Raw genomic sequence first — 15221 nt, forward strand, 5'->3', positions numbered from 1 at the left:
TATACTACAAGGCTACAGTAGCGAAAACAGCATGGTACTAGTACAAAAACAGACACATGGACCAATGGAACAGAAAGAACCCAGAAATAAAGCCACACACCTGTATATATCTGATCTTCAGCAAACCTGACAAAAACAAGCAATGGGGAAAGCATTGCCTATTCAATAAATGGTGCTGAGATAACTGGCTAGCCAGCCATATGCAGAAGATTGAAACTGGATCCCTTCCTTACACCATATACAAAAATTTACTCAAGATGGATTAAAGACTTAAATGTGAAACCTGAAACTATAAAAACCCTGGAAGACAACCTAGGCAACAGCAATTTGGACATAGAAACAGACAAAGATTTCATGATAAGGATTGCAAAAACAATTGCAACAAAAGCAAAAATTGACAAATGGAATTTAATTAAACTAAAGAGGTTATACACAGCAAAGACAACTATCAACAGAGTGAACAAACAACCTACAGAATGGGAGAAATTTTTTGCAAACTATGCACTATCCAGCATCCATAAGGAACTTAAATTTACAAAAACAAGCAAACAAACAAAAGAACAGGCACTTTTCAAAAGAAGACATTCATGCAACCCACAATCATATGAAAAGAAGCTCATCATTACTTATTAGAGAAATGCAAATGAAAACCACAATGAGATACCATCTCACACCAGTCAGAATGCCTATTATTAAAAAGTCAAAAAAAATAGATGCTGGTGGGGTTGTGGGAGAAAAAGGAATGCTTATGCAGTCTTGGTGGGAGTGCAAATTAGTGTAACCATTGTGGAAGGGACTGTGGCAATTTCTCAAAGACCTAAAAACAGAAATACCATTTGTGGGTGGCAAGCCATCCAGGTGCTGATGCAAGAGACTGAGGACACGAGCTGTTCCAGTATAATAAAATATACAAAACAACAAGAGTTATAGTAGATCTAGATCATAGACATGACTATATATGAATATCATTAATCATTAGTTATCCGGAGGCCTAACCATCTCCCTGTGATGCTGTGCTTCAGTGGTCACACTCCTAGTCCACCTTCATATTCCATCCTGTACACCTGGCTCTGCCTTCTAGATAGCAGTAGTAAATTAGTGAAAGTACTAATAGTCCCTAATATGCAGAAATAATAGCTTAAGCTGTCTTTCTCCCTGTCTCCTCTCCCTCTCTGCCTCGGCTGCCAGGCAGGGAAGGGCCCTCTGTACAGTGGACATGTGACCCATGTGACCTTACCTATCATTGGCAATGACTCACACTCTTTACCCTGCCCCTTTTGCCTTGTATCCAAGAAATAACAGTGCAGCCAAACATTCGAGGCCCCTACCGGTCTCCACGCACTGGTGGTAGTGGTCCCCCAGGCTCAGCTGCCTTTTCTCTTATCTCTTTGTCTTGTGTCTTTATTTCTACACTCTCTCGTCACCGCACACAGGGAGAGACCCACCGACCCTGTGGGGCTGGTCCCTACACCATTCAACCCAGCGATCCCATTACTGGTTATATATTCAAAGAAATATAAACTGTTCTATTATAAAGACATATACATTCATATGTTCATTGCAGCACTATTCACAATAGCAAAGACATTGAATCAACCTAAATGCCCCTCAATGGTAGACTCATAGACTGGATAAAGAAAATGTAATACATATATACCATGGAATACTATGAAGCCATGAAAAAGAATGAGATCATGCCCTTTGCAGGAACAAGATGGAGCTGGAAGTCATTATTCTCAGCAAACTAACACAGGAAGAGAAAACCAAATATCGCAAGTTCTCACTTATAAGTAGGAGCTAAATGATGAGAAAACATGGACACAAAGAGGTAAACAACCCACACTGGGACCTAATGAAAGGTGAAGGGTGGGAGGACGGAGAAAATCAGAAAAAAATAACTAGTGGGTACTAAGTTTAATACCCTGGTGACAAAATATTCTGTACAGCAAACCCTCATGACACAAGTTTACGTATATAACAAGCCTGCACATGTACCCCTGAACTTAAAATAAAGGTTAAATTTAAAAAACAATCAATGGCTGAAAAATAGACCTTAAGAAAAATTATAAAATACTTAGTAATTAATTAAAATAAAAACAGTATAACAAAGCATATAGCATGTAGCAAAACCAGTGCTCAGCAGGAAATTTAAAGCTGTAAATGCCTACATTAAAAAGAAATAAGTTGAAAATCATTAAACTAATTTTGCACCATGAGAAACTAGAAAAAGAAGAGAAAGCTAAACCCAAAGCTAGCAGGAGGAAATAACAAAGATTAGCACAGAGATAAATAAAACTGAGAACAGAAAAACAAGTAAAAGAATCATTGAAACCAAATGTCGGTTATTTGAAAACCTTAAAAAATGAAAAATTTTTATTTTATTGACAAAGAAAAAAAGAAAGAAGACACAAATAACTAACATCCAAAATAAAAGTGGTGATATTACTACTGATCTTATACAAATATAAAGGATTATAAGAGATTTGACTAACAATTGTGCACAAATATATTAAGTAATAATTAAAATAAATTCCTAGAAACACAAAAATTACCTGAAATGACTCAGGAAGAAATACAAAATCTTATCAAACGGACATGTCTCAAGTAAAGAGATTAAACCAGTAATAAAAAACCATCCATAAAAGAAAAATCCAGGACCAGATGGCTTCTGTAGTGAATTCCACTACACATTTTTTAAAAAATAACACTAATCCTTCTAAAATTCCAAAATACAGAGGAGGGAACACATTCCAACTTATTATCTGAGGAAAGCTTTGCCCTGACATCAAAGCTAAATGAAGACATCACAAGAAAAGAAAATTATGAACAAATATCCCTTACTAATATAAATGCATATTTTTAACAAAATATTAGCAAACCAAATCAAACAGTATATTAAAATGATTATGTACTATAACCAAGAAATATTTATCCCAGAAATGCAAGGGTGCCTCAACATAAGAAAATCAATGTAATACACTGCATTATTTGAAGAAGGAAAAAAATCACATGATCATCACAATTGATGCAAAATTGCATTTTACAAAATCTAACACCCTGTTAAGAATTAAAAAAAAAAAAAATCTAGGAATAAATAGAACCTCCTCAACCTTTCAAGGATATTTATAAAAAATTCAAGGCTAACCTCATACTCAGTGATGGAAGAACTGAAAGCTTTCTCCCTGAGATTAGGACCAAGAAGCAAGAAGCTAATAGATGAATTTAACTAAGTTTGCAAGGTACAAAAGCAACATGAAAAAAATCACTTGTGTTTTTATACACTAGCAATGAACAATTTGAAAATGAGATTAAGAAAGCAATTTCATTTATAACAGTATCTAAGATAAAAGGCTTCTCTTATCAGTAATCAAATACAGCATTTTGATAAGGAGCTAGTATCCAGAATACACATAGAATGCTTACAACTTAACATTAGAAAGATAAGTAGCCAAATTTTAGAATGGGCAATATATTTGAATGTATATTGCTCCAAATAAGACACACCAATGTCCAATAAACACAGAAAAAGATGCAAATCAAATCCATAGTAAGGCAGGTATAGTGGTTCATGCTTGCAATCCCAGCACTTTGGGAGGCCTAGGTGGGAGGATCGCTTGGGACCAGAAACTCAAGACAAGCCTGGGCAACATAGTGATATCTCATCTCTACAAAAAAAATCAAAAACTTAGCCAATTGTAGTGGTGCATGTCTGTAGTCTCAGCTGCTCTGGAGGCTGAGGTAGGAGGAGTGCTTGAGCCCAAAAGTTTAAGGCTGCAATGAGCAGTGATTGCACTATTGCACTTCAGCCTGAGTGAAAGAGTGAGACTCTGTAAGAAAAAAAAAAAATCCACAGTAAGATACCACTTTATACCTCCTAGGATGGCAGTAATGAAGGAAATGGACACAATAAATTTTTGAGTTATTGTGGAGAAATAGGAACCCTAATATCTTGCGGGGAAGGAGGATGTAAAGTGGTCCAGCAGCTATGGTTTGACAGTCTGCAAAATGTTAAACAGAGTTACCATACATGACCTGATGATTTTGCTTCTAGGTATATATCGAAGAGAAATGAAAACATATGATTAGACAAAATTTGCATATGAATGTTCATAGTAGCATATTCAAAATTGCCAAAAGGTGAAAATAACCTAAATATTCATCAACCGATGAATACATGAATTAAATGTGATATATTCATAAAATGTAATATTATTCAGTCATAAAAAAAACAAAGTACTGACATGTGTTACAACATGGAAGAACTTTAAAGATATTATGCCAAGTAAAAGAATCCAGACACCAAAAGACAAATATTATATACTTCCACTTATATTCAATATCTAGAATAGGCAAATCAATAGAAACAGAAATTCGATTACTCATTGACAGGGGATTTGGGGATAAGAGGAATGGAGGTAACAACTAACATATGGAATTATTTTTTGTGGTGATAGAAATGTTATGAAATAAGATATTTGTGATGGATGCAAAACATGAACATGACAAAACAGATTGTGCACTTTAAAATGATGAATTTTAGATTGTGAATAATATCTCAATAAAAATATTGCAAAGAAAACATATGAAGTTGAATCCTTTCTTCACACCACGTGCAAAAATTAACTTAAACTATAGGCATAAATGTTAAGAGCTACATCTGTAATACTCTTAGGAGAAAATAGAGAAGTAAATCTTTGTGAACTTTAGTTGGGAAAAGACTTTTTACATACAACACTAAAAGCAGAACAGCAAAAGAAAAAATAGGTACATTAGATTTCATCAAAATTAGTATATTTTTTGTTCTAGAGGGCAACATCAAGAAAGTAGTATCTACCCACAGAGCAGGAGAAAATATTTTCAAATCTTATGAAGGTCTTGTATTTAGAATATATTAAAAATTCTTATATCATTAATAAAAAGATAATAAATGAGCAAATATATGAATAGGCATTTTTCTAAAGTACATATACAAATGTCCAATTAGCACAAGAAAAGATGCTCAACATCATTAGCCAATTGGGAAATACAAATCAGAACCACGATGAATATCACTTTCCAGTAGAATGGCTAAAATAAAAAGGATGGATAGTAGTAAGTGTTGGAAAGGGTGTAGAAAAATAGTAACCCTAACACATCACTGTTGGAAATGTAAAATAGTGTAGCTGGTTTGAAAAACAGTCTGAAAAACATGTTTGAAAAACAGCTCCTCAAAAGTTTAAACATAGAGTTATCACATGATCCAGAAATTTAGCTCAGGTATGCACCCTAAAGAAATGAAAGCATATGTCTACACAAAAAAATCATACAAATTGCATAGTTCAAAATTGCCAAAAGTAGAAGCAACACAAATGTCCATCAACTAAAGAATGGATGGATAAAATATGATATGTCCTTACAACATAATATTATTCAGCAATAAAAAGAAATGAAGTAATGATAAATGCTACAAAATGGATAAACCTTAAAAACATTATTCTAAGTAAAAGAAGACAGTCGCAAATGACGACATATTGTATGATTCTAGTTAGCCGAAATGTTCATGTTAAACAAATATATAGAGAGAAATTAGATAAGTGGTTTTCTAAAGCTTGAGGTGGGTGGGGGGGTGGAAGAAAATGGGAGTGACTGCTAATCAGTACAAGATTTTTTTTTAGGTGTTAAAAATGTTCTAAAATTGATTGTGGTGATAGATGCATAACCCAAAGTATACAAAAAAATCATTGAATTTTATATTTTAAATGGATAAATTTTATGGTCAGTTAATTATATCACAATAAGCCTATTATATAAAGAAACAAGAAATGAATGATAATGAGAGTGGTTCCCAAGAGCACGTCATTTGTTCAAAAAAATAAAATACATAGACAACAAAATGTACATAGTTTATTATACATAATATACTGGGGAGACTAAGTTACACCGCCATAAAAAATAAACTCAAAAGTCCAATAATTTAAAACTACAAATATTTATTTATTACTTCTGCTAATATATGTGCATCACAGTTTGTCTAGGAAAGGGGCAATCTCTCTCCACATTTACTCAAACACCCAGGCTAATGGAAGTTTTGCCCTCTGTAGCCACATTCTCTGGAAGATGCAGACTCCCCATTTACCATAGCAGAGGGAGAGGCAAACGGATGGTTTTGCTTGGGCTTTTCTATACTTCAACTCCAAAATAATACATACCGCTTCTTCTCCAGTCCATTTTATAGAGCTAGTTCATGGTTCTACCTAGTTGCAAAGGGACAGGGAAATATGAGGAGCAGGTGTAATGTTTGAGCACCACAATTTTTGTTCCACATGAGATAGTAATTTTTAATTTATGATGAAATAGTGGTACTTAAATGCATTGATCTCTTGAAATGTTCCAGATATCATGATCTGCTTTGTATATATATCATCTCATTTCATCTTTATGATTCTCCTATGAGATACATAGGAGAATTATCTTATTATCTCCTTTATATAGGTGACATACTGAAGTTTGGAGAGATTAAATAATTTGGCCAAGGTCACACTGCAAAAGGTGACAGGACTAGGATTGAAGCTAAGCCACATGACCACACAGCTCACATTTATAATAACTACATTTGACTGCATTGATAAAAGAGAGATAATTCTGCCTTGGAGTTGGTGGGATCAGAGGCAACTATGCAGAAGAAAGAATGGATTCATTTCCTTAGGTTGAAAAGTAAGGAAAAAGATCCCCAGACCACTCTAGTTGTAAGACAAATAGGTATTTTGTTTTTAAAAAATAGAAAACAAAAAAGAAAGAAAATCCTGGGGAGATCACTAGACATTTGAGAAAAAGCTAGATATGAGAAAGTTTGCATGAGGTCCTGACATTACCTTAGCTAGAGATTTTAGTGAGGCTTTTATTTTTGCTGCCTAACATGGCTATGGCACTGCTGATTTGATGATTGGAGGCTTTTCCCTCTAAGCTTCCATTTCTCCATGTCTTCATAAGAATTCCCAGCCCAAACGCAAACTATCCTCTGCTGTCTTCAGTCAACGTCAGATGGGGAGGGCCAACCTGGGATCAGGAACCTCCTGAGATATCCACTGGCAGGATGCTAAATGTTGCTCCTGAGACTGGTCACTGTCACTGCCTTGATATTTGTAAGAGCACAGTCTAGATTCTGTTCCACAACATAGAGTTCCACAGGTGGGGAAAGAGTTTCTCTAGCATGATGCTTTTCTGGATGTGGATTTCCAGTCAATGGTCTGGACTTGAAGGTTTTCCATACCCACTTCTTTGTATCCTCAATTTGTCTGTTCCTAGGACAAAAGTAAGTATCAAAAAAAAACCTCACAATCATAGCCAGTTAGAATTGCAAGGGGTGCTAGTAGGTCTAATCATTTTTCTTTACGAACAAATACACAAAAGGAAAATAAAGCCTTGAGCAGTTAGCGTCTACCATAGACACCCTGCTGGCTAGGTGTCTTCTGACTCCTTGTCCACTGCTCTTTCCACTGTACTAAACTGCTCTACAGCACCCAGATGTCCACACTCATTACCCTCTGATGACTTGTATAAATGGTTGGGGTGATGGTTATACTCAAAAGGGAGACCACACTTCCTAATTTGCTTTTATTTAGAATGTGCTATACACATAGCAGTGCAAAGATCTTACCTCCCTTTCTGAATTTCAGGAGTTGTAACACTTTCAACATCTATTTGGGGATATCAAATATTAGGTTATTTACTTTAGAAACATTAAAGTTTGGAAACTCAATATTGTTGGCTGCTTATACTGCAGTAACCAAGAAGAGATGCGATGAGCTATAAAAAGTAATGGCTCAGATTGCCTAATTAAAATTGTTAGTATCTTTTATAATTTTCAAAGAACCTTCAAATTCATTGTCATGTAAGAGCAGAAAAGCATACGAGACAGATGGAGAATGATTTTCACCTTGGCTAGTCTCAATAAGGTCTATATCATCACCTGCCTTGAATATGAAAGATTATTAAACCAAAAGAAACAACTGTGACTCAAGACTGCAGATTCAGAAGGTCTCTTGAATTGAAAGGGCCTCTCAGTACTATAAACATGGCAACACAGTAAGATGTCACCTGATCCACCACTGGAAGTAAGTATCACCAGATACACTATGTAATACAGCAGGAGGTCTGTGACTTGATTAAGGGCACGGAGTTCCTAGAGAACAAAAGTGACTTTTTCGATCTTCCCCTATTCTCCCTCCCCACAAATAATGCAAAGACATGGGTGATGGTGGGAGATGAAAACATCAGCCCATAAGAAAAAAAAAAGATTGTGAGATGAAGAGAAAACACCTAAAGCTTTGCTTCAACCTTTTGGAAACTGCTCCTTTGGTTTTTTTAGCTACTGAGTGACACCAACACGTCAGTACGAATGTGCATCACAGATCTTGCAGTTTCCTTTAGTGGCCAGTGAAGCACCCAATTAAGGGCCCTGATAAATTAGGCAGAAAAGTGTGGGTGTCCCTAGAGAAGGGCCCTGAATTTTTGCATGTTTTCAGCTATTAAGAACAGATTGTTAAGGTGTCTATGAGAGATGGGAACTGCATGTGACAGGACTTGTCAGCATCATATACCAAAGAATGATCAAATATTTCCTGTATTTCACTTTCTGTTGAGTAAGATTTTTATGTAAATGAGAGGGCTTCAAAGATATAGCAAGTAGTGAAAAAGAGTGCTGTGTGATTTAGTGTAATAGAGCATATCATACACTAGGAAAGCTGAAATGTGCCCCAGAGATATAATACAGACCACTGTGCCACTCGTGGTCAGCAGAGACATTCCAGTACCCACATCGCTTCAGCATTAATGGCCTCACTCAACCCACCCCTACCCAGAATCTGGTCCAGCATCTTTCACACAGACTCCTGCACTGGACAGGAAGCTGACATGTGAGCAAGAGACCTGGCCACACTTCAGCTCCCATGATAGTGTGCAATTAGCATAATTTTGTGTTTTTTCATCGCATAGGTACCTCTCAGGATAATTCCCAAATGACTTTGATGGATAATATTTCAGAAGTGACAGAATTTGTTCTCGTGGGGTTAACAGATGTCCTAGAGCTTCAGATCCCTTTATTTATCATCTTTACTCTCATTTATCTCACCACTCTGGTTGGGAACTTTGGGATGATCATGTTGATTCTGCTGGACTCCTGCCTCCACATTCCCATGTACTTTTTCCTTGGCAACCTCTCTCTGGTGGACTGTGTTTATACCTCAGCTGTCACTCCCAAGGTAATGGTGAAGTTTCTCATGGGAAATAAGATCATATCCTACAATGCATGTGCCACCCAGATGTTCTTCTTTGCAGCCTTTGCCACTATTGAAAGTTTCCTCCTGGCCTCAATGGCTTTGGACCATCATGCCACAGTGTGTAAACCCCTGCATTACCCCACAACCATGACAAGTGCTATGTGTGTCCTGCTAGTCACTGGCTCCTACATTTGTGGACTCTTTCAGTCCTCCATTCATGTTGCTTTTACTTTCCATCTCTCCTTCTGTCATTCTAATGTGGTTAATCATTTTTTCTGTGACATTCCACCACTCTTAGCTCTTTCTTGCTCTGATATTTATGCAAATGAGATTGTGCTTTTCATATTGGCAGCATTTAATATCTTTTTCACTCCCTTGATTATCTTGAACTCTTATGTTTTTATTTTTATTGCTATCCTGAGGATGCATTCAGCTGAGGGACAAAAGAAGGCCTTTTCTACCTGTGCCTATCACCTCACTACTGTTTCCATCTTTTATGGGACTATCACCTTTATGTACTTACAGCCAAGTTCTGGTCATTCCATGGACACAGACAAAATCTCATCTGTGTTCTACACCATGGTCATCCCCATGCTTAACCCTCTAGTCTATAGCCTGAGGAACAAAGAAGTCAAGAGTGCATTCAAGGTGCTTATTGGAAAAGCAAAGTCTTCATTGGGCTTAGCCTATTAATTATAAATTTGTTGCAAACATGTTGAAATTTCACTGGATCTCCAGTGTCCAATAATTTGTTTTATTTTAATTATTTATTGTCTTTAATTTCTCTGAGCACTTCTTTCACACATGAGATCTGTTCTATTCATATTTTGGGAATATGATTAGGTTAGAGAAAATTTTGGATGTCTTTTACCAGAAATAAAATGCCACTTCTATTTTACTATCAAAATTATTATCCTAGATAGTATAGAATTTCACGCTACATCATACTATTAGTGTAAAGTGCTTTGCAGGTAAACCTCATAGGTGTATAATACCAGAGTGATATTCTCAATTCCTAGAATACAAAACAAATCCATGGTTCTTTTACACAGCAAGGAGCCATCGTTCTTAGAAATTAGTGCAGCTGTGAATCACCCTGAGAGATTCTCAAAAGGCAGAATCCTAGGATCTAATCCAAGGTAATCTCATTTAGTACATCTGTGGTGAATCCAGAAGTCCGTAGCAGTATCTTTCACTATCCACATCTATCTGGATCCTGAGCTTAAAAATTGCAAGGGTTCCAGTGGTGAATTTGGATAATTAGGAATACTGTATAATCTAAATGTATTTAGTTCCTGAATTTCAAAGATCAAAAACAGAGTTCAGAGGGCAAGAATCAGTCCAAAAACATATCTGTATCTCTTTTTTATCTGAATTCTAGACAGAAGTTTAGTGATGTCTAACACTTGGACAGCAACATTTCCTGTCATATATGCTTCTGTAGATTTTTAATAAAAATAAAAAATGAATTTCTAAAACTGGAAATTTGTGTGTGGATTATTTCTGTGAATGGAAGCACTGAGAAGAGAAAAATGAAGTCAAGTTATTCCCCAAATTATTAACTGTGACTTTGACATCTAACAAGACACTGAAGTCAAGATCAACAGTGAGGGGACATCTTTTCAGGTGGGATACAGGGAAATGAAATAATATCATTGGTCACCAAGAGGGGTTCAATCAGGCACAGTCAAACTCCCAGCCAAGATGGAGTCATCTGTAAGTCAAAAAATGATCTCTAGAACTGGTAACTAGAGGGAGTTTTGCACTCTTGAGAACTGGCATCAACTCATATATCAGCCCTCTCATTCTTCACCAAGCTTGGTTTTTTATACTATCAAAGTCATTAAATGCCCATTCAATGAAAAAATGAAATAAATCAAAATTATTAAATAATTATATAAATGAATGAGGGAATATATGAGTGGATGATAATATGGGTGAATAAACGAATGAGTATGTGAGTGAGAGGAAGTGGAACTGAGATAGAAAAGAAAGAGTCAGCAACAAACTGGATCCCTAATAGCTAATCCCAGGATTCAAGAGCTACTCGTTCTATGTAGCCAGAGAGAAGACACCTCTCAGATCACAAATATGTTCAAATTGTAGGAATCTTTCTGTGCTTCAGTTACCATGTCAGTAAAATGTGCATAGCAATAGTACCTACTTCATAGGATTGGGGTGATATTTAATTAGATAGTACATTTTAGTCACTTTATTGCAAATAAATAAATGCAACATATTTGTATTATACTTTTAGCAAAAGCAATAGAGAACCGGACCATCCCACCTCTCTGTTCCTCTCCCATTACAGAACTGCCTCACTTTTTTCTCTATTTCTTTGGATTCTTAACCTGTGCCCATATTCAACCTCCACCTAGAGACATTTTTCTGAAGCCAAGGACCTTACAGATAAACCACAACAAGGACAGATTGCCCTGTCTGGCTTTGTTTAATCTGATCAGTAAAGCAATGTTTAACATTGGGACCTCTGCTTCAGATTCCTCTCATTCTTCTCTGCTTAAGTTGTCCAGGAAATGTGTTGAATATGGAAAACTTTCATTCCATTCTCAACAGAGGCATTAAAATGCAAATGACAATTAAAAAAATTTCAGGCCGGGTGCAGTGGCTCATGCCTGTAATCCCAGCACTTTGGGAGGCTGAGGTGGGTGGATCACGAGGTCAGAAGATTGAGATCATCCTGGCCAACATGATGAAACCGCATCTCTACTAAAAATACAAAAATTAGCTGGGCATGGTGATGCACACCTGTAGTCCCAGCTACTCGGGAGGCTGAGGCAGGAGAATCGCTTGAACCTGGGAGGTGGAGGTTGCAGTAAGCCGAGGTCACACCACTGCACTCTAGCCTGGTGACAGACCGAGACTCTGTCTCACAAAAAAAAAAAAAAAAAAAATTCAAATAATGAGATTCATTATATTCTTGGGACATCTGTCCCTGAAACGCATGCACATACCATATAGCCTCTTTACCTCTTTAGTCCTTTCAGTGACAGTCCTCACTGTTTATGTGTAGTTGTGGCAGTGGCCATCTTAGTATCAGAGGCTATCAAAATAATACAAGGCAAGAATCTCACCGTCTGGACTACTCATTATGTAAATGGCATACTAGGTGCCAAAGGAAGTTTATGGTTATCGGACAACCACCTGCTTAGATACCAGGCACTACCCCTTGAGGGGCTGGTGCTTCAAATATGCATGTGTGCAGCCCTCAACCCTGCCACTTTTCTCCCAGAGGATGGAGAACCAATCGAGCATGACTGCCAACAAATTATAGTCCAGAGTTATGCTGCCTGAGAGGATCTCTTAGAATTCCCCTTAGCTAATCTTGACCTTAACCTATATACTGATGGAAGTTCATTTGTGAAGAATGGGATATGAAGAGCAGGTTATGCCATAGTTAGTGATGTAACAGTACTTGAAAGTAAGCCTCTTCCCCCTGGGACCAGCACCCAGTGAGCAGAACTAGTGGCTCTTACCTGAGCCTTAGAACTGGGAAAGGGAAAAGGAATAAATGTGTATACAGATAGCAAGTATGCTTATCTAATCCTACATGCCCATGCTGCAATATGGAAAGAAAGGGAGTTCCTAACCTCTGGGGGAACCTCCATTAAATACCACAAGGAAATCATGGAGGTATTGTACGCAGTCAAAAACCCAAGGAGGTGGCAGTCTTACACTGCTGAACCCATCAAAAACAGTAAGAAGAAGGGAGAACAGCAGCATAAGGGGCTGACAGAGGCATGGAAAGACAAGCAAAAAGGAAAGAGAGAAAGAGAGACAGAAAGTCAGAGAGAGGAGACAGAGAGAGGAAGATACAGAGAGACAAAGAGGGAGTCAGAGAGAGAGAGAGGAAGAGACAGAGAGACAGAGAGGGAGTCAGATAGAGAGAGAGAGAGGAAGAGACAGAGAGACAGAAAGTCAGAGAGAGAGAAAGAGAGACAGAAAGTCAGAGAGAGAGAAAGAGAGACAGAAAGTCAACGAGAAGGAAAGAGAGAGATAAAAGTAGCAAAGAAACAACGGTGTACCCTATTTCTTTAAAAGCCAGGGTAAATTTAAAACCTATAATTGATAATTGAAGGTCTTCTCTATAACCCTATAACACTCCAATACCACCTTGTTGTCAGTGTAAACAAGGGCATAGCCCAAAATCACTGAGGCCACTGACAACCCGTAGCCTTCCTATCAAAAATCCTTAACCCAGCAGGTTTCCTAACGCAGATCTAAATCTTAATTAATTACCATACAAAGGTCCGATCAGACCTAGGAGGAGCTCCCTTCAGGGCAGGACTATAGATGGTTCCTCCCAGGTGATTAAGGGAAAAATACACAACGGGTATTCAGTAAGTGATAAGGAAACTCTTGTAGAAGCAGAGTTAGGAAAATTGCCTAATAATTGGTCTGCTCAAATGTTGCAGCTGTTTGCACTCCAAAACCTTAAAGTACTTACAGAATCAGGAAGGAGCCATCTATACCAATTTTAAGTTAATATGGGCTGAACAAGGTCTTATTAATAGCAAAGAATAATTGAAATCCCAAACTTACAAGGTTTTCAACAAAAGTAAAGTTTGCTAAAAGTTAACAGTGTAACATGTATTATCCTAACTTCTAGTCTTGTGGAAATCAGACCCTATCAGTGCCCCTCAAACTCAAGTCCATCAGCACAGAGCCATACAACTAGTACCCCTACTTATAGGGTTAGGAATGGCCACTGTTGCAGGAACTGGAATAGCCAGTTTATCTACTTCATTATCCTACTACCACACACTCTTAAAAGATTTCTCAGACAGTTTGCAAGAAATAACTAAATCTATCCTTATTCTACAATCCCAAATAGACTCTTTGGCAGCAGTGATTATCCAAAACTACTGAGGCCTTGACCTCCTCACTGCCGAGAAAGGAGGACTTTGCACCTTCTTAGGGGAAGAATGTTGTTTTTACACTAACCAGTCAGGGATAGTATGAGACGCCACTCAGCATTTACAGGAAAAGGCTTCTGAAATCAGACAATGCCTTTCAAACTCTTATACCAACCTCTGGAGTTGGGTGACATGGCTTCTCCCCTTTCTAGGTCCCATGACAGCCATCTTGCTATTACTCGCTTTCAGGCCCTGTGTTTTTAACCTCCTTGTCAAATTTGTTTCCTCCATGATCGAGGCCACCAAACTACAGATGGTCTTACAAATGGAATCCCAAATGAGCTCAACTCACAACTTCTACTGAGGACCCCTGGATCAACCCACTGGCCCTTTGACTGGCCTAGAGAGTTCCCCTCTTGAGGACACTACCAATTCAGGGCCCCTTCTTTGCCTCTATCCAGCAGGAGGTAGCTAGAGCAGTCATTGCCCAATTCCCAACAGTAGTTGGGGCGTCCTGTTTAGAGGGGGGGTTGAGAGGTGAAGCCAGCTGGACTTCTGGGTCAGGTGGAGACTTGGAGAACTTTTCTGTCTTACAAGAGGATTGTAAAATGCACCAATCAGCATTCTGTAGCTAGGATTGTAAAATGCACCAATCAGCACTCTGAGGCTAGCTAGAGGTTTGTAAAATGGAGCAATCAGCACTCTGTAAAATGGACCAATCAGCAGGACGTGGGCAGGGACAAATAAGGGAATAAAAGCTGGCCAGCCCAGCAAGCAGCGGCAACCCACTCAGGTCCCCTTCCATACTGTGGAAGCTTTGTTCTTTCGCTCTTCACAATAAATCTTGCTGCTGCTCACTCTTTGGGTCTGTGCCACTTTTAAGAGCTGTAACACTCACCACGAAGGTCTGCGGCTTCATTCTTGAAGTCAGCAAGAGACCACGAACCCACCAGAAGGAACCAACTCTGGACACAAATGGACTGATACACTTCCATTATGTTTTCTTTATGTGAAAGGAGTAATGGAGAACAGTCAGCTTCTGCAAAGGGAAAGCCTACAATCTGGGAATGTATATTATATTGGATTCCCT

The 15221-nt window shown here is 37.9% G+C and overlaps 1 protein-coding gene across 1 annotated transcript; it reads left to right on the forward strand.

Moving 5' to 3' along the window:
* The first annotated feature begins 9005 nt into the window (after window positions 1-9005).
* LOC129008779 (olfactory receptor 5B12-like) lies at window positions 9006-9950 on the forward strand. The gene has a single exon (XM_054441091.2). The coding sequence runs from the start codon at window positions 9006-9008 to the stop codon at window positions 9948-9950; it is 945 nt and encodes a 314-aa protein (XP_054297066.2).
* The last annotated feature ends 5271 nt before the right edge of the window (window positions 9951-15221 follow it).

Source organism: Pongo pygmaeus, chromosome 9 (assembly GCF_028885625.2).
Source record: "Pongo pygmaeus isolate AG05252 chromosome 9, NHGRI_mPonPyg2-v2.0_pri, whole genome shotgun sequence".
Lineage (NCBI taxonomy): Eukaryota > Metazoa > Chordata > Mammalia > Primates > Hominidae > Pongo > Pongo pygmaeus.

Excerpts from the sequence above, each read along its gene's own strand:
- LOC129008779 (XM_054441091.2), top strand. The coding sequence starts at position 9,006 with ATGGATAATATTTCAGAAGTGACAGAATTTGTTCTCGTGGGGTTAACA.